The sequence below is a fragment of the Cavia porcellus genome, unplaced genomic scaffold, assembly GCF_034190915.1.
Source record: "Cavia porcellus strain 051 isolate PalLab524CR breed Dunkin Hartley unplaced genomic scaffold, mCavPor4.1 scaffold_22, whole genome shotgun sequence".
NCBI classification, from domain to species: Eukaryota; Metazoa; Chordata; class Mammalia; order Rodentia; family Caviidae; genus Cavia; species Cavia porcellus.
Genome location: NW_026947505.1, coordinates 54,864,933 through 54,888,872, shown reverse-complemented (window position 1 = coordinate 54,888,872; position 23,940 = coordinate 54,864,933). Strand labels below are relative to the sequence as shown.

At 38.5% G+C, this 23,940-nt stretch overlaps 1 protein-coding gene across 3 annotated transcripts; it reads left to right on the top strand.

The window, feature by feature from the left end:
- Positions 1-316: 316 nt before the first annotated feature.
- Positions 317-23,548, top strand: Ube2j1 (ubiquitin conjugating enzyme E2 J1). 3 transcript variants are annotated; one of them, XM_063233215.1, is made up of 8 exons: positions 317-756; positions 7,418-7,491; positions 8,392-8,523; positions 11,512-11,596; positions 11,888-11,993; positions 14,391-14,520; positions 17,447-17,566; positions 22,407-23,548. In XM_063233215.1, the coding sequence occupies exons 1-8, from the start codon at positions 726-728 to the stop codon at positions 22,683-22,685; spliced, it is 957 nt and encodes a 318-aa protein (XP_063089285.1). In that variant the 5' UTR covers positions 317-725; the 3' UTR covers positions 22,686-23,548. The 3 variants fall into 3 exon arrangements, with proteins under 3 accessions (XP_063089285.1, XP_063089287.1, XP_063089286.1); XM_063233217.1 differs by lacking the exon at positions 8,392-8,523 and having other exon boundaries at positions 318-756; XM_063233216.1 differs by lacking the exon at positions 17,447-17,566 and having other exon boundaries at positions 318-756.
- The last annotated feature ends 392 nt before the right edge of the window (positions 23,549-23,940 follow it).

Sequence of the window (23,940 nt, the reverse complement as noted above, 5' to 3'; positions counted from 1 at the left end):
GGTTTAATCCCCGCGGTGTCCCACACCCCATAACCTAACCCCCCCTAGTCCCTGGTTTCCCCCAGCGCACACAGCGCCTCTGGTCCCACGTCCCCACCCCACCTCCCGCACTACCCCCCCACCCCCACCTCCCGCACTACCCCCCCACCTCCCGCACTACCCCCCACCCCCTCACCTCCCGCACTACCCCTCCATCCCCCACCCCCCTCCAGCCCCCCACACCCCCACCTCCCGCACTACCCCCCCACTCCCCGCACTACCCCTCCATCCCCTGCAACCCCCACCCCCCGCGTAAGCTGCGCGCGCCGCGCACCCGCCCTGCGCAGATCAGCGGCCCCGGGTTGCCCCGCTGACCGCGGCCTCCAGGGCGCCGCCCAGGCTCGAGGGCGCAGGGCGGGCCTCGCGGGGTGACCGGCTGCCACGACGCGGCTGCCACGTCAGGGCAACTTCACAAACCCGGACGAGGGCGGTGACGCCAGCCGGGGGCCGCCGCGGGGTTGGGTCTGCGGCCGAGAGACGCTGACCTGCAGCCCGGGCGCCCGGTTCGGCAACGCCCCGCCGGCGCCGGCGCCCGCCCGGCCCTCAGGGAGGCGGGCAGCCCCGAGGAGGTGGCGCCGCGCCCGCACCCCGCCGCCCGCCGCCCGCCGCCCGCCGCCCGCCGCCCCGGAGAAGGCCCAGTCGGCCTGAGCCGCAGCCCGGAGCCCCAGCCAGCCCAGGGCCCCGCCATGGAGACCCGCTACAACCTGAAGAGCCCGGGTGAGCCGGGCGGGAGCGGGCGGGGCGGGGCGGGGCGGCTGGGCTCCGGGGCGGCTGGGCTCCGGGGCGGCCCTGGGCTTCGGCCGCACTGCGGTCCTTTGCGTCCGCCCCCCTCTCGGCCGCGACTCGGGCTTGGCGCCTTACGCGAGACCGCCGCCTGCCTGTGAGGTGCAGGCCGCAGGGCGGCCCGGGTGGGGCGCCGCCCGACCCCGCTGCCCACAGCTGCTCCTTTCCCACGTTTTTGCCGAGAGCCGGGTCGGACACAGACCCCTGCCGAAGAGCAGGTGTGAGGGTGGGGGCCGTGCGGGAGCCTCAGCAGTCCTTGCTGTGTCTGCATTCCCCATGCCGACGCGAGCCCGCCCTGACCCTGCCTCCGGATTTGAAGAGTTTGATGCTTACAAGTGTCCTGTTTGCAGAATTTGGAGCGAGTAGAATTACAGACATAAGGAAAATGTTCTGTGACTAAACCATTTAGCCAAGGAGCTGGAAAACTACTTGAGACCTAACCATGATTTTTGCCAAACTGACTAATATGATACATACCTGGATTCAGTCACAGAGATTTTGTTAACTATATTTAATGCCCCTGGTCCATTCGCAGCACAGACAATCCTAGCCTCCAGTTATTTTTTTGTTGCATTAAAAAAATGCAGTGAAAGTACTAGTTCTCTAAAGCTTAAAACGAATCGCTGAGTAGTATAGTTGGTATTTGTTATGATCTGTACCTTGATAAATTTGTCAAGATGGAGAAACTTCAAAGTTTAGCTCTTAATGATACATCTTAGGATATTAGTGACTGTTTACTAACTCCTGCTGATGCTTATATTTTCTTTACATAACTGCTTCTGAATAGATATCCAGATTAGTATCCTTCTAAGAAGAGCTGATATTGTGAAAATCTTTGGTTTTTAAAAAACTATTTCAGAATATGCAAAGATTCCAGAAAAGCCTCAGGATATTAATTGAACAGCTCTTTCTTAGCCTGAATATGGTCATCCAACCAACCAACCAACCAACCAACCAACAGAAAACAAAACGCTATTAATGGACCAACGGTGAAGAATCAGCCACAATGTTTTGGGGATTATAGGTCTCTTTAAAAATCTGGTGAAAACTGGGGCCTCTGCAAGAACATTTACACAATGCAGTTTATTGGTTCACAGTCCTTCATCCCAGTCTGTCCAGGAAGGGAAAAAGATCAAAGAAAAAGTGGGACATGCTTATCATGATTTGATGGTAGAATGATTGAACTATTTAGATTTGGTAGATTTAAGTAAAACTGTGTTAAAACTATATGGTGAGTATTCAGTTACTTGCTTCCTAATAAGAAGAGATACTTAAATGTCCAAAGAATAATGCATTGTGAAAAGCAGTGAAATTTGGGTGGAGAAGTTATAGGTTCCAAGAAGTTGTAGTAGAGGACATTGCTTAGTTTTGATAGGCTATCCTGGCTAAGATGATAATCTTTGAAAAGTTTTCCAGAATTTTGTATATTTCCAAAGTATGTGACATGGTATCAGCAGGTTGAGCTTTGGTTAACATTCTTATAGCTGTATAATAAATTGCATCATCTTTTTGGTTTCATTTCCTAGAGGTTGTATTGCTGTTTAAAAAGTATTTTTAGGGGCTGGGGATTTAGCTCAGCAGCATAAGCGCCTGTTTTGCAAGCAGGCAGTCGTGAGTTCGATCCCTGGTACCAATAAAAATGAAAAAAGACCAAAAAAAAAAAGTTAAAAAAAAAATAAAAAGTCTTTTAAAAAATCTTTTTTGTTGTTGTTGTTGCCAGATATGGTGGCACACATATGTAATAAAAAAGCAGCACACAGGAAGCTGAGGCAGTAGCATTGCTGAAGGAAGTTTCAGAGCTGGTCTGAACTAAGTAGCAACATACTGTCTCAAAAAACAAAACAAATCCAAACCAACAACACCCAGAATTCCCCCAAATCTTCTTTGTTGTGTGGATCACTTGGAGTTCATGGGAAGCTGAAATGGGTGAGATATGGGACTGATTGAAAGTGCTGGGATGGGGATTTAGCTCAGCGGCAATAAGCGCCTGCCTTGCAAACAGGCAGTCATGAGTTGGATTCCCCGGTACTGATAAAAATGAGAAAGACAAACAAACAAACAAAAAAAAAAAAAAAAAAAAAAAAAAAAGAAAGAAAATGCTGGGATGCATAGTAAAAATGCTTCCTTTTTTTTTTAATCTTTAGACTTCTGATATTTTTAGAGTAATACCTACGTGAAAGGAAGTGGTTAAAAATACCACACATCCTCTGTCTGATGTGGGGCTGTCTCACAAGTATAGGTGGGAAAATTAAGTGAAGACAATACAGATTAACTGGTCAGTGTACCAGCATGCAGCTAGTGAATTTGTTTGTGTCATCAGAGGGAAAACATTTCTCCTGGGTGATTTTTCTGAATGGACTTGCTGTGGTGAACAAAGTTCTGTGTAGAGTGACCTGTAAATCTATGACTAACCTAGTTGTATTAAGTCTCCTCTGGCCACAGTAACAGATATTACGGTTCAAAGTAGGGAATCCTGTGTATAGAGAACCTCTTTTGGCAGCCTTCGAAGGGGACCAGGAGCATATACAGCACATGTGGGTGATGGGAGCATAGCAGGCTGGTGCTAGGCACCCACCCTCTCTACCAGAAACCTGAGAGTACCCTCTGATGCTGGGTTCTAAAACCCAGATCATCAGTTTTTTCACTTTTCCCAATCTTGCTTCTCACTCTGATATTTCTTACACTAACAATTGATAGCACTTTAGGTGCCTATCTGAGCCCCCCCCCCTTTTAAATAAAGTACGGGGGATTAATCCTAAGGCTTCACAAATGCTTTACCACCGAGCTACACTCCCAGCCCTGATGTCATTTTTGATTTCTTGGCCAGCTGCTTTGTTCCATCCCTACCTAGAAACATATAAAACACACACACGAGCACTTATGGATACCCATAATCAGTCACTGTTGTCATCAGATCAATTAAAACAAAACTGACAGGGGCTGGGGATTTAGCTCAGCAGCATAAGTGCCTGCCTTGTAAGCAGGCAGTCGGGGGTTCGATCCCTGGTACCGATAAAAACAAAAAAGATCAAAACAAAAACAAAACAAAAAAACTGACTAGATCACTCCTCAAATTGAAAAATTTTCAGTACTTTTCTGATAGCTATGGATAAAGTTCAAAGTAGACTACTTAGTTTGGCCTGCAGGGCTGCTCAGGATCTGACTCTTGCCTTCTCTCCAGCCTGATTGCACACTGGTCTTCAACATTTCCACTGTCTACTGGTTTACCTGAACCACATTCCAGACAGAGTGGTCTTTCTCAGTTCTGCACCCTGTTTTCTTGTTGGACCCTCTCCATGGAACACCTTCCATGTATCTGAAGTTCCTATTCAAACTTAAGGTTTAACCTTGCCTACCTCCCCTAGACAGATTAAGGGGGTCCCTGTGCCTTTATATACCTGGTCATTATTACTATATTGTGTTACAATGGGCTTATTGAGGGCAGAAAGATGATTTTGGTCATTCTCTGCCTCCAACACTCGCACTCTTGAAATGTTTTTGAATGAATCAGTTTGCAGAGTCTTATAACAGAAACATCAGTCCTCAAACATTTACTTAAGTGCCTGCACTATGGGAGCAGGAAGAGGTCACGTTGGGTTTGCATCCCCAGAAAACCTGCCTCCTGCATTTCTCATACTTTGGGAACTGATGATCTCAAGATATTTGCATTCAAAGAGAAACTGATGTTTGGGAGACAGTGACCTGTAAAGATCCCTTTACTCTAGCTGGACATTGGTGCCAAATCTCAGTGTAAGATCAGTGAGCCAGCCTGGGCTCACGAAGTGTGCTAATGTTTGGCAGCTGAGAGTTTTGATTGGAGTGATCACATGACTTCCTCCTAGGAGGAGGAGGAATAAAAGCAGATATGCAGAAGCAGCCCTGAAGCTGGAATCCTCTTGCAAAGAGGACAAGAGCTGGCACAAAAACCTTTCCTTTCTTGCTGTGTGGAAGCAAGAGGTATGGGGCATCAGGAGAAGCAGACTGTGTGCTTTACCCTAGTTGCCAGGTGGCACTCTGAACCTGGCTCTTTCTCCTCAGGAGCCAGGGGAAACTTGCCTCAGGCTAACTGCATGTGCTGAGGCTTGATTAGAACCCAGGAGAATCATTGAGAAGGCCTTGTTCTCTACCTCTCCTTTCCCCTTCCCTATCCCAGGCCGGGCCAGAATTTTTAATGTAGCTCTAAATCCAGAATCCCTTTTGTTTTTCACTTAAGCAATCATAATGTATATTATTCCTGAAAAAATATGCTTTGTGAAAACACTAACTTCACCTGTGCAGTGTAAGAATTAATAAAATCAGCATGTTCTGTTGTTGAGCCAGTGACTATTCCTTTATAGGATTGGGACAAATGTGCGTGTGTTTTCTTGTTAGTACTGGGGATTGAACCCAGGCTGTGTACAGAGCTACATCCCTTGTCCTTTTAAAATTTTATTTTTCATTTTGAGACAAGGTCTTACCAAGTTGCTAAGTTGCCAGGCTGGGCTTGAAATTGTGATTTTCTTGCCTCAGCCTCCCAGAGCGCTGGGATTATAGGTTTACACCTGGATAACAAATATATTCTCACTATTCTAATCTTTTTATACATCTCTTGTAATATCCAGGTACAACTATTAGGTTTTGTTTTCTTCTATTGAACTGAGCTGAGTAGTAAAGAGTTGAGAAAACGTGGCTAAGGGTAAAGGATGACATAAAATCTGACTTCAGAGTAATTTTTTTTTTAATCCAGCGAGCTGATAAATAAATGAAAAAATCTCTGACATTTTTGATTGCTGACAGCAGCCCAACTGTTTCACTTTATCAGAACTTCCTTAATTTTATAGATCTCAAATAATACTAATTTAAAAGAATTATTTTGGGGACAGGTTCTCCTTAAATTGCCCTGGCTGCGTTTGAATTTGTAATCCTCCATTCTCAGCCTCTCAAATGCTGGGATTATAGGCAAGTACCACACACCCAATTACATGGCTTTATCAGTTAAATTCCTTGTTCTTGAGCCTCTTAGAAGTGAAATAAATGAAAGAGGCCTGGGATAAATAGCTCCTTCCACGCTTCTTTTTGCGGCAGAGTCTCTGTGTAGTTCAGACTAGCCTTGAACTCAGCAATCCTCTGCTTCAGCCTCCCATGTGCCAGGATTACAGGCATGTGCCACCATACCCAGCCCTTTTAAACTTTTTTTTTCAATGAAAGATTTTGTCTTATTAGCAAGTAAGTTTGAAGACCATTGTCTTTAATCAGATTTCTGGAAAGAATATGTTGGAAGATACAAACATTTGGTTCAGCTAATATTTGAATGCTTACTGTGCTAATCCTGGAGGAGACTGCAGTGAAGTAGATGGATAGCATCCTTAGCTGTTGTTTAGCAGGAAAGGCAGATGTTAAACAATAACTGCAAAATTTAAGTGATAAACTTTCAAAAAGATAAAATAGAGTGTGAATGATGATATGTAGCAAGGGACTCTACCTGGTCTCTAGGACAGTGGTTATCAAACCTTACTGGCATTGGAGTAATTTGGAGGGCATTCCTAGTCTCCAGCCCTGCCCAGGATTCCTCAGAGATTTTTACCTGCTCAGATGGAAATCTCTATAGTCACTCTCCTTAGGGAGGCCAGTAAAAGTGTCAAGATCGTTCTGAGGAAGTCAAAGTTCTTTAACTTTCTTAGAACCCTAAAAATGGGAGCCAGTCTAGATGATGAGGGAGGCCAGAAGAGCAACAGTTTATAGCCGCAGAAGACAACAAAAGCAACAAGAGCAAAAAGGGAGGAGTAAGCCTCTTCTGTCTCTTCTGTTGTATGCAGGGTACCTGCCCTAGAGTGAGTGTAGCTCTCATACCCACAATTCCAGCACTAGTCAGTGAATCAATCACAAACTCTAGATTCAGCTGCCTCCATGACTGCATGAGGCTGTGAGGGGGATGTCTAGACACAAACCATAACAAGGAAATAGGCAGTTTACTTCTCACTTGAGCATGATATCCAGAGGGTACATTCTTATGTATAGACATTTTAACAAGGCAGAGTCAAACTGCCTCTGTTGGAATCCCAGTGTTATCTCCTAGCTGTCTGACCTTCAGGAAGTTTCATAATCCCTTTGTGACTCAATTTCTTTATCTGGAAAATGGGAATAAAAAGACTAGCAATCTAAGAGTGTTGTTTTGAGAATTAAATGAATTAATATTTGTAAGACACATAAGTAAATGAGTATATGAGTATACATAAGTAAAAATTACATAAAAATAGTATCTTCCATATGTATCTTTAATTTGATCTATAACTTAACAATATGCCATTCTTCTGATGTCAGGCTATTATTTCCTTCTCCTCTTCCTTTATTTATTACTGTTAGCCCATAATTAAAATTTTTTATATGTTCAGTTGAGCACATTTTTTTTTTTTGTCTTTTTCGTTTTTATCGGTACCAGGGATTGAACTCACGACCGCACACTTGAAAGGGAGGCACTTATGCCGCTGAGCTAAATCCCCAGCTCAAGCACATTTTTTTTGAAGTACGAACTTTTTCATTAGGCTTGTAAGTTGGTATTAATATTTATATTAATATTAACATTTTAAATATTTCTATTTTATGAATTTTATTGTAGCTGTTAAACGTTTAATGAAAGAAGCAGCAGAATTGAAAGATCCAACAGATCATTACCATGCGCAGCCTTTAGAGGTTAGTTCTCCATGTGGATTTTTATACTTTATTCTTTAAGACAAGTGTTTTAAATTGCTTTTTCATTGCTTGGAGTCGTTACAGATGTGTTTGATGTAGTTTATTGATCTCTTTCTCTGTATTTCACTAGATTTCAGAATTAGACATTAGATGAAGCAGATTTCTGTTGTAAGTGGGCCTCAGATACCATATTAGTACGAGGCCTCGAGTGTGAGGTAGGAAAAGTGGGAAGAATCCCAGATTCTGCAGTTTGGAAGACTCAGTCCCTTGAGAGGTCCCTGCAGCTCCTCTGAGCTTTTCGCACAAACATCTTTGCCCTTCTTCAATCTTCTCATTTGTAAAGGGTGGTATTTAAATGTGTTCAGTCAGGTTTTCATGATAATAGGATAAAAATGAGTAATATATGTACAAGCATTTTACAAATTGAAAAGTAATTGGTAACTGATGATATTAATAGCAAATCTTATTAGCAAATAGCTAATATTACTGACCATTTAAAACAAATTGTAAGGAATAATTTTTAAAGATTTGTTAAAATAACCCAAATTTATAATAATTGATTATATGATAATTACCACAAATTGGTATTCTTTCAAGAATTAACTTCTTTTTTTTTAAGAATTCTAATTTAATTAAATCTGTAACCTTGGTTATGAATGTATACAAATACTCAGTTTTTAATATATTTGCTTAAAAATATTTTACTTTTATGAGACATAAAACTTAGGTTAAACTGCTTTTATTTATACCTTTTATTCTTAAGACATTTTGTGCAGTAGAAACTAAGCAATAATATAAAATATTTGATTTTTCTCATCTGATATTTCTAGATTCATACTGATTAAAATAATCACACTTTTAAATGTTACCGATTCCTTGTCAATTATTGTTTTCACTTAGGATAATCTTTTTGAATGGCACTTCACAGTAAGAGGGCCCCCAGATTCTGATTTTGATGGAGGAGTTTATCATGGACGAATAGTACTGCCACCAGAGTATCCGATGAAACCACCAAGCATTATTCTCCTAACAGTAAGAATTCTTGGCTTTTTGGAAAACTTTGTGGAAAACTTGCAGTTTAACTCTTCTTGATGGCTATAAGACACAGTCAGATGCTTATTTTCATTAAGAAATAAAGTGGAGCATTGTTTTAATTTTGCCTTTGGAGTTTCCCAAAAAAAGAATTCCTGAGATACCAGTGCACCTGAGAAATGCTAGAGATACTAATGAATGCGTAAGTGTAGAATAGTTATGAAGAATCTATGAAGTAATTATGCAAAGTGCTAGGCATAATCTGGCACATGTTAAGTACTCAGTAATGTTAGTATATCCCATAGTCACACTGTCTCCTTTAACTTTCTACCAGCCCTGTTCTTTTCCTCTGTTTCTTCTCTTTTCAGTGAGAATGATGCCTACTTCACTGAATTGATATGGGATTGTTAGTATCTTTTGTATGTATAGCTCTTAGAATAGACTTGACACAGAATCCTCAGCTATTTTATTATAGTTTATATCTCAGAATTTCTATCCACCTTTACACATTTTTTTAAGTTTGTTTTTTGTTTTTTCAGACAGGGGATTGCTATTAGTTCAGGTTGTTCTCGAACTCATGGCAGTCCTCCTGCCTCAACCTCCTGAGTGCCAGGATTACCGGCATGCATCACCATACCTGGCACATTTTATTTTTACGTGAAAGAAAAATATTGATCCAAACCCCCTCTTAGTTAAGCTTTACTTTTCTCATTTTCTTTAATTTTTAGGAAGTGTAATTCTTCCCTACCCTTGAAAAACACACAAACAAAACACAAACACCTTCCTGTTTCCACTTTGAGCCGTTTCTGGTTTTCTCTTGGTAACCTCTAGGGTCTCCTTACTCTAGTGCAGCCTGTTGCAGTATGGCTTCCACACACAGTGCTCTGTCTACGAGTTTTGGAGAGCAGTCTGAGGAATCCCACTGCCTCTTCTCAGTCTTCATCCTGTTCCATCTAAGTTGCCTCACTCACAGAGGTAGCAAATGATGAATCAAAAGGTGTTTATCAGTGAATAGCGAGTGAATGTGGGCTTTTACCTACACTTGATACAATGGAAATAGCATCTGCTTTAATGCGAATAGACCTGGATTCAGATTAGCACTCTTTCCTTTGTACCATGTGTAGGTTATAAACTGTCTTTGAAACTCAGTTTTCTCATCTGTCAGAAGGAATTCTGTGTGGAAAATATGAGCATGCTGTAGAATTCCTGGCATATAGAAGTTGCTGCAAAGGATAAGGTGATCCGAGACTCATTAGCCCTGAGAGTAGGGCTGGGTTAGGGTCCTGGAGGCAGCCTGCTATGTCCAGAGTCACTTCATTTAGTTGCCAGACCCTGGTGGATACCAAGTAGCTTGGAGGGAGGTGACTGAGGAAAGTGGTTTGTGTGTTCTGGGGCTGGTAGGGGGTCATTGGCAGCAGCTCTACCAAGTACAGACATATTTCAGTAAACAGTGGTATGGTGAATACCATACCATAAAATCAGTGACAACTAGCACTACACTCTTGATATTCAGTATTGCACTCTTTCTGGTTTACTTCTTGACTTCTGAAAACCTTTTTCAATGTTTATTAAACAAAGATTTCATAAACAGGTGTCATATGCCCAGCCCTGTGGATGTAGCAGAGGATAAGTTAAAGTCTGAGGCCAACTGGAACATATTCTGACTTTATTCTTCTTCTTGTTCACCCTTTCTGTAAACCCAGCTCCATTTATTTATTTATTTAGGTGCCAGGGATCGAACTCATGACTGTGTGCTTGCAAGGCAGGTGCTTATTCTGCGGAGCTAAATCTCCAGCCCCTGCCCAGCTCCTTTTACAGAGCAATTTAGATTGATGTTTACTTTTTGTTTCAGTAAGGACAGCATTACTGGCTACCACTCAGTTTATGCCAGCAACAGGAGGTTCTCTAGATTACACACTTGAAAAAAGAGCAGCACTTTTCTAAGTGTAGATATTCTCTGTTTATCTTAAGATGTTCCTTTCTTATTTCTAGGGCAGTATATATATTTTTTCTTTTTCTGACATTACTATGCTTGCTACATTTCTCCTGCTGGCTAGACATCATTCATAGTTCTCCCACCAAGCCATCAGATCCAGCTTGAAATCATCATCTCTGCTGTACATCTTCTGTGTTCCTTACTAAATGGGGTCTTCCCTTTGAAAATCACTTTTATCTCAAAGCCTTATCCTCTATTCCATTATTTACCAATATCTAGTTACCCGACAATCAGTCCTTAGATTCTTAGCCTTTGATTTAGTTTCTCAGTTACTTTTCTCTCATTGCTGGGACAAAATACCTGACACCCAACATGAAGGAAGGAAAGTTTGCTTTAGCTTACTGTTTGAGGAAGTTTCAGTCCACAATCAGCTGGCCCAAGGCAGGATGTCATGGCACTGGGGCAATACTTCAAGGCAGCAGCCAACAAAAGCAGCCAGTGCAAAGTGGGGGAAGAGCAAGCCTCTTTTCCTCCCTTATGTCATATGCAGGAACACCCACCTACCACAGAGGTAGCACTCGCAAAATCTCTGTGCCCTCCTCTTGCACAGGGTGAAGGTATTTACAAAGTAAGGATCCTGGCTCTCTGCTGAGTCTGTTACTTAAATTTCTAAACTTCTCAAGTTTGACACAATGTATCAACCATAACAATTGTCTTCTCTTTAAGATCCTTAACTGAGCCTAGCTCTGTGCTGGGTGTAGAGGACATCAACATATCCTTCCTTCTATGTTAATTTCTTAGATTCTGGTTGTATAAATCAACTTCAAAAAGATGTGATACAACTTCTAAACTTAGCTTTTTTACTATTCATTCAACGTCCATCAAATATTTTGGAGTCTCTGTAAGAGCCCAAAAAATGTGTTTCCTTAGGGTTATATTTGTTTAAAAATTATCTTTAAAATTATTGTTCATATGTAAATATAAAATATATTTTGACTAGAAAGTATGAAACAGTAAACACACCTATATAATTTTTATTGTTTATTTCTAAGGCTAATGGACGATTTGAAGTCGGCAAGAAAATCTGTTTGAGCATCTCAGGACATCATCCTGAAACTTGGCAGCCTTCCTGGAGTAGTGAGTATTAGTGAATAGTGAATTTAAATCTTATAAAGCTTTAGTCAGTTCATAATAACAGATAAAAATACACTGTTGAGATTGAAGTTGTTTGGGATAAATAATTTGATATTATTGAATAATAATAAAAATGCTTTTTCATGTCTAGATTTTTGCCAGCATGTTAATACAACGCCCCTATTTGGACTTCTGTGAAAGCCTTTGAGTTTTTTGTTTTTTTTTTCTCTTTTCAGAGTAAATGCAGTTCCCTTTACAAAGCAACTTAAATTGCTGTTTACTTTTTTATTTCAGTAAGGACAGCGTTACTAGCCATCATTGGGTTTATGCCAACAAAAGGAGAGGGAGCCATAGGTTCTCTTGATTACACACCTGAAGAAAGAAGAGCACTTGCCAAAAAGTAAGTTGTGCATCTCATTGTTTATTAAGGTCTGAGTGCTTTTGTGCTCTGTCTCTTACTTTGTGAGTGATCGTGGCTCAGAATCTTACATCATTGTTGCTATTGGACAAATGCAATTCTACTGATTCCCCTGGGCTTACAACATTTCATGATTTTTTGGGGGGTGGTTCTTGGGGAGGGGGATTAATCCCAGGGCCTCACCAATGCTGGGCAAGTGGTTTTTTACTGAGTTCTACCCTCAGCCCTGCATCTCATTTTGTAAAAGCATTTGATAGTATTCCCGTAAGATGCACTTTACTATAGTGGGAGACATAGTCTCCTGGAAAGCATTTCTGGTTATTTGTATTACAGAAGAAAAAGAACCAAAGCGATTACTTTTATTTAGCTTTTCATGAGGTTATAAACTCCTTGAAAGTTGAGAGGGAATCCACTGTTATCTACAGTATCTCCTTCACTGCACCTTATGTAATAAACACTGGAATAAAGACTTCATCAGTTTGTGATTGCCCAGTGTTATACCTATGCTTTATTCCGGGTGTATTTTTTGTCTATATAACCAAGCTTAGTCATTCAATTTAAAGTCATCTTTCTTTTAATTAGTGCTGAGATTTAATTCTTGATTTTGATAATTTCCTAGTAGTGGAATCTATTGCCTGCCACCTTTTAGAAAAATTATGTTGATATAGCGCATTTTACCATAGCATAGCATAGCCCAGAGTCAGCCCTCCATTGATATTTATTAAATAGGAAGTGGGGAGTAGCTCATTGGTGGAATACTTGCCAGCACTGGATTTCTAACGCTAGGAAATAAAAAATAAAGTGGTATTGTAGTGTCTGAAGATTTGGTAGACACTCTGGCCTTACTAGCAACTATTATTTTTAAAACTTATTTAAAAAAAACACCCATTCCCAAATTCTGGAGACATAATCTACTTGAAACTCTTATTCACAGATTACAATATATACTTTGCATACACAGTATTTTTATTTTATTTTTCTGTGTTGACTTTCTCTCTAGATAATTTTATCCAGCTGAGTTCATGTACAGTGTTTTTAAAACATGAACTTGGTTTCTTACTGTCGTATATGTGTATATGTATATATTCATTTTCTGAGTTCTCGGTGTATGATAGGAGCCCTTTTAAAAGTGATTTTGCATTCAGCCATGGCGGCCTACTGTCCTTGTGGATAAACTATATATTAAGAATAAACAGTCTCCTGTAAGGTTCATCTGACTTCTCAGTTAAAAGTGAATATATTCTAAGAACGACAATACTGCTTCTGATGAAACAAGATATTTACTGTAAATACTAAATGTTACTTTCATAAATTTTTGTATCATTTTATAAAATTTTTCTGCTACTAAGATTTTTTTCATATATAGTAATTGTCTTAATGAATTAGTACATATACATATCAAATGTTGATCATTTTTACTCTTTTTCTCCCTTCCTTTACCCCTCTGCTTTTTGTATTTTATAAATTTAAATAGCATGTTCTTTGAGATGTTAGGCTTTTGAATTATCAATCTAGAAGCACCATAAAAAGAAGTTTTACTCTTTAATTTTATTAATTTTTGTGTGTGATGCTGGGGATTGAACTCATAACCTTGCACACGGTTAGGTAACTGTTCTACCCTGAGTTGCATTGTCAGCCCTAAAAACTTTTTTAAAAAAAAGAAGTTTAGCAGTGTAACTATGTGTTTCTATAGATTATTTATGTCTACTTTCAGTAATTAAAATCCTGGTAGTGCTTTTATGAAGTTTAGAGCAGTTTTGGATCCATTTGGAATACAAAGGTGAGCTGGACGTGGTGGTACATGCCTATAATCCCAGCACTCAGGACGGGGAGGCAGGAGGATTGTAGTGGTGAATTCAAGGCCAGCCTGGGCTACAGAGCAAGACCCTGTCTCAAAACAAAGAAACAAAAAAACAGAACAATGGAAATAGTGGAAAATTATATCTAAGGAAATAGATGAGTTAACCGGTTTAGCTTTAGGAGGATGTATTTAATATAATCAGTGATAGATTCATTCATAGTAGTTGCCACAAGTTCTTCAAAGTCTTCCAAGTTATACTGTTTAAATGAGTAGGATTTGTAAATATTTTCAAGAAATAATTGTCAAGTGTATATTTTGTGGCTTCTTTACTGCTTTATTTTTCTGCTAAAAGATTTAGTTTAAGTTTTGTTTGAGCTTTGTAATGGCCTTATATAAGCTTTAAATAGGCTTATTATGTGTGAATTTAAGGACAATGTCATTGACAATTTATACATTTTGTCACTATATAGATTTGAAATTTATTTTTCTTTTGGTAGTTTCTTGAAGGAAAAAAAGAAAAGAAAAGAAAGAAATCTAAGTGCCAGATCTTTTTTAAAATGCAAATTATTTCCTACCAGATCACAAGATTTCTGTTGTGAAGGCTGTGGCTCTGCCATGAAGGATGTCCTGTTGCCTTTAAAATCAGGAAGCGACTCAAGCCAGGCTGACCAAGAAGCCAAGGAACTTGCAAGACAAATCAGTTTTAAGGTACCATAAATTCCTAAAAAATTCTAATTATGTAGACTTTTTGCTTACTACTAAATTTTAGATAGAAAGCAATACAGTTTTACTGAAAGTGGTTTTACAAATAATTCTTATCACAAAACTCACAGTTTACACTCATGAAAGCATTACAGCATAGCAATTAAAACCTGACCTCTAGTATACAATGCCACGGTTCAGATTTCAACTTTGCATCTTATTAGTAGTGCAATATTAGACATATTACTTAATCATGACATGTTTTTTTCTCATCCATAAATAATAAGGATACCCATTCTGTTGGAATGTTTTAAGAATTAAGTGAGTTAATACAGGTAGTACATGTGTTACATTTAGATCTGCCCCATTTAGATTCTAGCTGTTATTAAATAGAAAATATAGATAAGAAACAAGAGTAACGTTATAAGCTAGATGTAGGCACAGTCTTATAATTCTAGCATTTGGGGGACTGAGACGAGGATTGCTGTAAATTCCAGAACAGACCGGGCTACATAGTGAGACCCTGTCTCTTAAAAAAAATTATCATCTCCCATAATTCCATTTTCCTAAAACAACACTTAACATTTTGCTATCTCTTCTTTTTATTCCTTTTCCTACATGTTTTACCCAAACGTAAGATTTATATAGTATTTTAATAATTTGAGTAGCTCTACTTATGGTTCTGGAATTTCATTAGCATTTAAAAAAACTACCAACCTGCATTGGGATGGTTCAGCATATGCAAATCAATAAATGTAATATACCATAAAATCACATGATCATCTCAATAGATGCAGAAAAACTTTTGATAAAGTCCAAAATTCATTCATGATAAAAATACTATAGAAAATTGGAGTAGATGGTTTTTACCTCAATCTGATAAAAGCCATCTATGTCAAACCAACAGCCAGAATCATACTAAATAGAAATAGACTGAAAGCTTCCAACCTAAAATCAGGAACAAGACAAAGATGCCATCTATCACCTATTCAGTATAGCTCTGTAAACATTAACCAGGACAATTAAACAAGAGAGAGAAATAAAAAGAATAAGGATAGGAAAGTAAGAAGTGAAATTACCATTATTCGCGGATGACGTGATATTCTACATAGAAGACCCCAAAACTCCACCAGAAGGCTTCTAGATTTAATAACCAAATTCAGTAGCATAGCTGGATACAAAGTCAACACTCAGAAATCGGTAGCATCCCTGTACACAAACAACAAACTCACTTAGAGAGAAATTAGGGAAACCACACCCTTCACAATAGCATCCAAAAAAATGAAATACTTAGGAATCAATCTAGCAAAGAAGGTAAAGGATTATACATTGAAAATTACAGTACACTGAAAAAAGGTATAGAAGAGGATATCAGAAAATGGAAAGATATTTCTTGTTCTTGGATAGAAGAACCAACATTGTGAAAATAGTTGTACTCCAAAAACTGTTACATAAATTTAATATAATTCTGATCAAAATACCATTAGCATACCTCACAGATCTAGAGAAAATATTCCTAAAATTCATCTGGAACCAGAAGAGACCTAAGCTAGCAAAAGCAGTTCTAGGCAACAAAGGCAAGGGAGGAGGCAGCCCTGACTTGAAGTTATACTATAAAATTGCTGTCATAAAATGAAAATAGTACTGGCAAAAAACAGACCTGAGGATCAGTGAAGCAGATTAGAAAATGCAAACACAACTATAAAAACACTCAGTCACTTTGTCTTTGACAAAGGGGCCATACATGTTCACTGGAAGAAAGACAGCCTCTTTAATAAAATGTGCTTGGAAAACCTGGCTTTTCCCATGCTGAAGACTAAAATTAGACCCACTTGTTAGGTGAAGAAATACAAATGGCAAACAAATATATGAAAAGATGTTCAATATAGTGGGGTGTGGTGGCTCACACCTGTAATCTCAGCACTCAGGAGACTGAGGCAGGAGGATTGTTGTAAGTTTGAGACCAGCCCGGATTACAAAGTGAGCTCAAGACCAGCCCGAGGTGCTACATTAAGCAATATGCTATCTCTTTCTCTTCTCCACTTCTCTATTCCCTGTCTGACCTTCTGGGTCCAGTTCTTGGAAGTTTTCCCTTCTGTTTTATTGTAATGACTGGAAGAGGATGTATAAATGTAGGTTGTAATTTCTTCCTTCACAGGAATAAGCCCAGATGTGTTTTGTTCATTAGAATTTTTCAGATTTTAGAAAATATATATACCATACAGTAACTTAACCTGCAGTAGAATGTCGAGCAGTACCTCATAATCAAACCCATAAATGTTTCTTCAGCAAACCAATCACTGTTTAGACTAATGCTGAATAAAGGCTATCCAAGGGGCCAAGAAGTATTGCTCAGTGGTAGAGCTCTTGTCTAGCAGGGTGAGGCCCTGGGTTTGATGTTCAACACTGCCAAAATTAAACAAAGAAACATTGCTAAGGACTGGTGATGTAGCTCAGTAGTGGAATGCTTGCCTAGCACATGTGACATACTTCATTTGACCCCCAGCACTGGAAAAAAAAGACTAGTTGTCCAATATCACCTCATATCTGGCTTTACCTAAAAATTGCCTAAGAAGCTTTTTATGAGAACTTTTTAGAATTATAGTCTGTGAACCATGATATTGATTTTGTTCCTAAGTAACAGCTCCTTAAGAACAGGGGTTCTCATGTTCTCTTTCTCTCTCTCTCTCTCTCTCTCTCTCTCTCTCTCTCTCTCTGTCTCTCGCTCTCGCTCTCCCTCTCCCTCTTCCTCTCTCCCTCCCTCTCCCTCTCTCTCTCTCTCTTTCGCTCTCATACCTACTTAGACACACAGATGCTAAAGGCTTTACTGATAGTAGTAATTCAAATAAATCCAAGAGCGGAAATTTAATGGTTGTGCATTCTTCTCTGGATTTCTTCTTGTAACACTGTTCTTGGGTATTTCTTGTTATAGGCAGAAGTCAATTCATCTGGAAAGAGTATTGCTGAGTCAGAGTTAAACCACTCTTTTTCACTAAATGACTTACAAGATAACATACCTACAACATTCCAGGATACCACGGCCAGCACCTCGGTATGGCTCTTACTTAATATATATGCATTTGTCTGTAATTCTCATTATTTGGAATAGAAGATGATTTCAGATCAAATAAAATTTTTGGTTTTTGAAAAGCTGGGTTTAGCCCAGCTCTAATGAACTATACAGTGGTAATTCAGTTCACAAACTCAGTTCTCTTTGCAGTTCTGGTTGTAAACCAAACTGAATGAGAACCGAGTGAAATTTCCCTATAAGGTCAGCACTGAACTTAACCATTGAAATTGATTCAGTTCTCATCCAACTCTGTTTGCATCCAGAATCATGGAAAGAATCAAGTTCGGGAACTGACATATCCCTGCATTATCTTAAACAATTCATTCAAATTTCCTGGGTTTCAATTTTCTTAATTTTTAAGTCCTGTTGTCCCTCTAGAATTCTATGATTTCTTGAGAAGTTATTTTAATATAGTGCTAGACTCTGAATAAATCAAATATATTAGCCACTTACTAAATGAACAATATATCCTTAGCAGGTTTGCCTCGGACTTGCTCTGCTCAGTACACAAGCTACTAGCTACATGTGACTCAGTTCTCATTTAAATTAATAAAAATCAAGTGGAATTCAAAACTTAATTCCTTAGTCACATGAGTTACATTTCAAGTCTCCATAGCCACGTTGTGGCTAGTGGCTGTCATCTGCATAAGTATAGACACAGAACTTCACTGTCGCTGCACAGCCCTTATCAGACCATGGTCTGTCCCTTGCACATAGTGACCAAAAGTAATTATTGAATGAAAGAATGAATGCTGTGGGTGTTGCTAGTCATTCACTGACCTATTGTCTTAAAAAACTGGGGGGGCCTTTAAAAAGTTCAACTGGACTGGTGCTAAATAGGATCACAAGGAAAACCAGTGTCTTTCCTTTCTACATGAAAAAGATAAATAGAAATGCTTTGGGGTTTTTCTAATAAAATATTGTATTATTAGGCAGTCATATCTATTGGTAGATATCTTTTTTCTCTCTGATTTATAGAGGATTTTAGAAGGTCAGAAAAATTAAAAATGAAGCTGGGAAAAAGCAGGTTTTCCCTTTTCCCAGGGGTAATTTACAATAAGTGAACTGAGTAGTATTGAGTGGCTTTTTCCTTTTTAGGGTGAGCTGAAAAGAGAAAAAGTAGGTTGGAGAAAAACAGAGGCAAGAGGCCTCTAAGGAAATACTATGCTAGGGAGAGAGGACTGAAGATGAAGGTGTGGGGGAAGGTATGTGGGCGGGTTTCAGTTGCCTTTACATGATCCCAAAGCAGTTGTATAAATGCAGAGGAACATAATGAATTGATTTTTAAATAGGCTGATTATAATTTGAAATGTTAAACTTTCAGATTATTTTTCATTATAAGTATTCTGTTTTTTATAAAGTTTTTGTTTGCAATAGAGCCATTCTGGGTTGGGGATGTAGCTCAGTGGTAGAGCACTTGCCTAGCATGAGCAAGGCTTTGAGTTTCATCCCCGGTATCACAAAGTGCACACACACACAAAGAGAGCCATTCTATTATGAAGATGAAGGTGGTAATCTTTAACCTATTAGGACAGTCTCCTAATATTTGTGATGACATATCTAAATCTTTTGCCGGAGATATAGCTCAGTGGCACAAACGCCTGCCTGACAAGTGTGAGGTCATGAGTTTGCTCTCTGGTACTATAAATAAAATGAATGAATGGACATGCTAAATCTGTCTTTCATCTATTTTAAATCTATGTCAAGTATTCTTTTTACATATTCAAGTTATATTTACCAATTACATTTTATTTTGTAATTAATTCTTGCCTAACTTGTGTTCCAGAATGTAAGTTCCTTAAGAGTGAGGGTACCTTTTGACCACTGTATCCCCAGTGCCTGGCTTAGTGCCTTGTATATAGCAGGTGATCATTATATATTTGTTGAATGAATGAGTAAATCTTAGGATTGGTAATTTAAAATAATACTAGGAATATAGGTAAAGAAGTCAAGAAGTATAAGTCAACTGCAGAACTGTCATTATTATAGTAGTATACTTAATTTTCATGTACATAAAACAGTTCTTTTTCATAGATACAGTTCACTAATTGAGACTAATTTTGGTTAAAATATGCATAAGTAATCAATTGTCTACAATTTCAAGTGACTTAATTACATTTGCATATAAACTGTCTCAAAATGTGATTATGTAATTTGATCACCCTGGTTTTGGGTAGGGGTAGCTGTTTTATATGCAAGTGTAATATAAATTCACTGAAATGTTATACATCAAATCCCAGATAAGCTACATTTTTTTTTTTCCTTTAGCCTTGAGGGGGCGAGAGATTGTGGAAAGTCTAAACACAGCAGATAACATCAGGCCATCTGTTGGTTTTTGAGACAGATTTTTTAGCTATGTATAAATAGAAAAATAACCAATAGTAGCTTTATGTTCTTATAGTTTAACAGATTTTCCTCTGTTCCTAGGGATTGAGGCTCTGAATAAGCCATTCCATTTTATAATAAAAACCAATACAAAACTCTCTCACAGATGCTAGTTATTTAGGTTATTATAGAAAAATTGGCATATATTGCTAGGGAATTAATTGTAAGTAGAATTTTTCTAAATAAAAAACATTTAACAAAATAAAAAGCATTGTAATATCTCCAAATTTTAGTAATGTGTCATCCAAAAGGCATGTGAAATGTAGGAGTCTAATTAAAACATATATAAATAAATATTTCCATTAATTACAAGTACTACAATATTACCTACAGTCAATATTTTGTGGACCTGTTTTTCTAAAACCAAGACCAAAAATCTAAGTCAATTTCCATTTTTTTGGAACCTTAGTCTAGATGCTTCCAAATAATAAGCAATTGTGTATTTTAAGCACTTTGTATCATTATCCCATTTAATCCTCACAGCTGCTGAATTGGATATTATCCTTACTGTACAGATGAGGAGCTAAAATTTGGTTAAATAACTTGCGTAGGTTTACACATCTACTAAAGTGGCAAAGCCAGCCTGATAATGGTAAGGCTCCCTGTTTTGGTCAAGTTTATAGACAGGATAATGTTTCCCCCTGACACTTTTAGAAAAGCAAAAACTTTAATCTGAAACAATCTCTTATGCTAATTTTTGAATTGGTATTACCACCATTGTTTTTGTTGTTGTTGTTGTTGTTGTTGTTGTTTTTCCCCTGAGGAACCTCTTTCCCTTTAAGTTGTGAATGGATTGGCTCTCTTCAGAACTTTATGTTCTTGGCAGAGCAATCAGAAGAATAGGAGGTTTCTACTGGAATGTTTCTTACTGGCTGCCATAACTCAGCTAAACTCATTGAGTATTTGCTGACTCACCTTATGACACTTGTGACAATGTGTGATTCATAAGATGCCAGGCTGCATTTTCACTCTTTAGGAAGCAGATTGCCCCTTGGAGTCTTGGGTTATGGATGCCCAAGTCCATGCTCCAATCCAGCAGCAGCGTGAACTTTTATTTCTTTTTTTTTTTTGTCTTTTTCGTTTTTATCGGTACCAGGGATCGAACTCACGACTGCCTGCTTGCAAGGCAGGCGCTTATGCCGCTGAGCTAAATCCCCAGCCCCGTGAACTTTTATTTCTAACCCAAAGTCAGTAGTTCCTTATTGTATTAGAGGTCACTACATTTGAGTGACTACAAAAAGTAGTTTTAAAAAGTTCAGATTTAGCTCTTTTAATGTTGAGATCAATATCAAATTTAAAATGGAAATTCTTTTGCAGATAATTTAGGTCAGCAGATTTTTCCCCTAATATTTAAAGCTGGAGCCAGTACAAAGCTCATCCTCTTACCTTTAAGAACAGTATTTGAATTATATTGTTCCAGATATTTAAATTTCCTCTAATGGAAACTATTCTTAAAGTGTTTTGAACTTAATATATGTTATTCTGAATAAAACATGCATTTTTATTTTTGTTTGAAAGAATGTATACTAGCAATAATGTAGAGCAAGTGTACATTTTTTTCAATGAAAGAGTGAAAGGCCATTGAGTTCTTACAGATAGGGTTAAGGTGTCTCTATAAACAATATGGAACTCATATTTTACATAGCTTCTTTGAATGTATCCTCACTATTTGTCTTATCGCTGTGCCACATTTAAGATTGAAGCATTTACGGGCAGAAACATTTTAGCTGTGCTCTGACCACTCTCGAAAGTAGCAGTGAGTGTGTCAAAGTAGAGGCTACACTGAGCCGCACCTCACCCCTCGGCATTGTTAGATACGCCCCGGGAACTCTTGACGTAAGACATCCAGTACTAAGTAAGTAAGTTCAGTTCACTAATCAGTAATCGTGAGAAAGGGTAAGCCTGGCTTGAAAACCACATCTAAAATTTTTATAATATTGCTATGAAAAAATTTGTGATTTGAAATTACTTCCTGTGCCCTGTTACAGTTAGCGAAGTACATTGCTATAGTAAAGTTATACTGGAAGAAACCTGGATCATGAAAGGTACACTATTGAGAGTTGCTTGTTTTGCCATTTAAAATGTGTAATTTCCACCAGAAAGTGGAAATCAAATTATTTCCCTCGTCAGATCTCCTAAGAGAAGTGCCAGATGCTTAGTGCTACTGCTAGAATTATATCTGAGGAAAAGCTAGGTAAGGGTGGCGGGCTACTCTGCTGCTGGTAGATTCCGTCTCTGCCTCGCGGGCACTCAGAGTAGGCTGTGGTGTTTGCTTCCTCAGCAGGGTGAGATGCTTGCCTCAGCATTTACATAATTCGTGGTAGTTTTTGTCCTCAGTCATATTTGACATACTGAAATTCCTTGTATTCTTGAATAGATAAGTATATATACAAATTTTATGTGCCAATTTCAAGCAAAATTTCTTAAAATTTTGTAGTATGGAGTCCAGAATCCCTCAGCAGCACCCTTTGAACAACCTACCCAACCTGCAGCTAAGAATACCTCCATGAGCCCTCGACAGCGCCGGGCCCAACAGCAGAGTCAAAGAAGGTCATCCCTGTCACCAGATGTAATACAGGGCCAGCAGCCAAGGGACAACCATACGGATCATGGTGGATCAGCTGTACTGATTGTCATCCTGACTTTGGCATTGGCAGCTCTTATATTCCGACGAATATATATGGCCAATGAATACATATTTGACTTTGAGTTATAATATTATTGTTTTGTGAATTAAGAGCTGTGACTCAGCTGCTTCATTAAACATTCTGCATTGGGTATAATCTAAGAATTGTTTACAGAGACATTATTTTGTATCTACCCTTCATTCCTCTTTTGATCTTTATAAATTCAATATAAATTTAGCTAGATGTTCAGACCATGCCAACCACTGTGTCCTGCTTGGTTTAAAAGACAGGAATTCAGCTTATCTCACTATCCGATATGCTTTACAAGGAAATAACTTCCTGTTATTTCTCATGCCTCAGTTTTTTTTCTTTAAATTTGCAAGGTGTTTCTGTATAGTTCTTTGAAATTTTCAGATAAAAGATGGTATTTTAAGTTTTTATGAGTATTATTAGTTGCTCATTTATTGAGTACTCCTAGTTTGGTACAGTGAATATAGGGAGAGAAGAATTGAAAAGGGAAAAAGCAAAACTCAAGTAGCTTCTTTTAAAGTGTCATCCATAGAAGATACATTGGAACTGCCCATTCTGTGACTTTGTGTTCTAAATAACTTTATTTTGGTTAAATATTTCTGAGGAAATGAGATCACATTTTTATTATTGGACATTACTTGAAGAGGAAGTTCTTTGTAACCACTTTGATTTGCTATTATCATCCCTCTCTCCAGCATGTACACAGATTAAAGAGAAAAAAAAAAGAGATGTCATTCATAGATCTTTGTCTCAAGGAAGAAAGAATCCAAGTCAGAAAATTGCTAGATTTTCTTCTAGAAGTTAAAAGGGAGGATCTTAGGATTTGAATGCTTGCTGTGCTTTAAAGTGTGTCTTTTGAGATGTATTATATGCCTAGCTTTGTAATCACAATAAATTTTAATTATTCCAGGAATATACATAATGTACCATTTCATGTATTATTTTGATAGAAAAGCTGGGGCTGGGGATTTAGTTCAGCGGCATAAGTGCCTGCCTTGCAAGCGCACAGTCATGAGTTCGATTCCCAGTACTGACAAAAAAGAAAAGCTCAGGGCCCAAGAAGTAGTATAGGAATTAGAAAATCCTTTACTCAGAATTGTCTACTTAATCAAAGCCCAAGAAGGATTTTCAGTGAAACAAATCAATATCTCAGTGCTCTCCAGCTCTACTTACGCTAGTAAGGTAATTTTATCACTACCATGTTCGTGGAGACCATATAATCACAGAAAACATTGTCATCAGCATACTCAGTGGCATTCGGATGTTACTAATGATTTAATTTTTAAATATAAGCAGTCTCCAGCTTTCATTTAG

What these genes read in the sequence shown, in the direction of transcription:
- Ube2j1 (XM_063233215.1), top strand. Translation starts at nt 726, where the DNA reads ATGGAGACCCGCTACAACCTGAAGAGCCCGG. An exon ending in ACCATGCGCAGCCTTTAGAG is followed by an intron (nt 7,492 to 8,391) that starts GTTAGTTCTCCA and finishes GTTTTCACTTAG; the next exon opens with GATAATCTTTTTGAATGGCA. An exon ending in CAAGACAAATCAGTTTTAAG is followed by an intron (nt 14,521 to 17,446) that starts GTACCATAAATT and finishes TTCTTGTTATAG; the next exon opens with GCAGAAGTCAATTCATCTGG.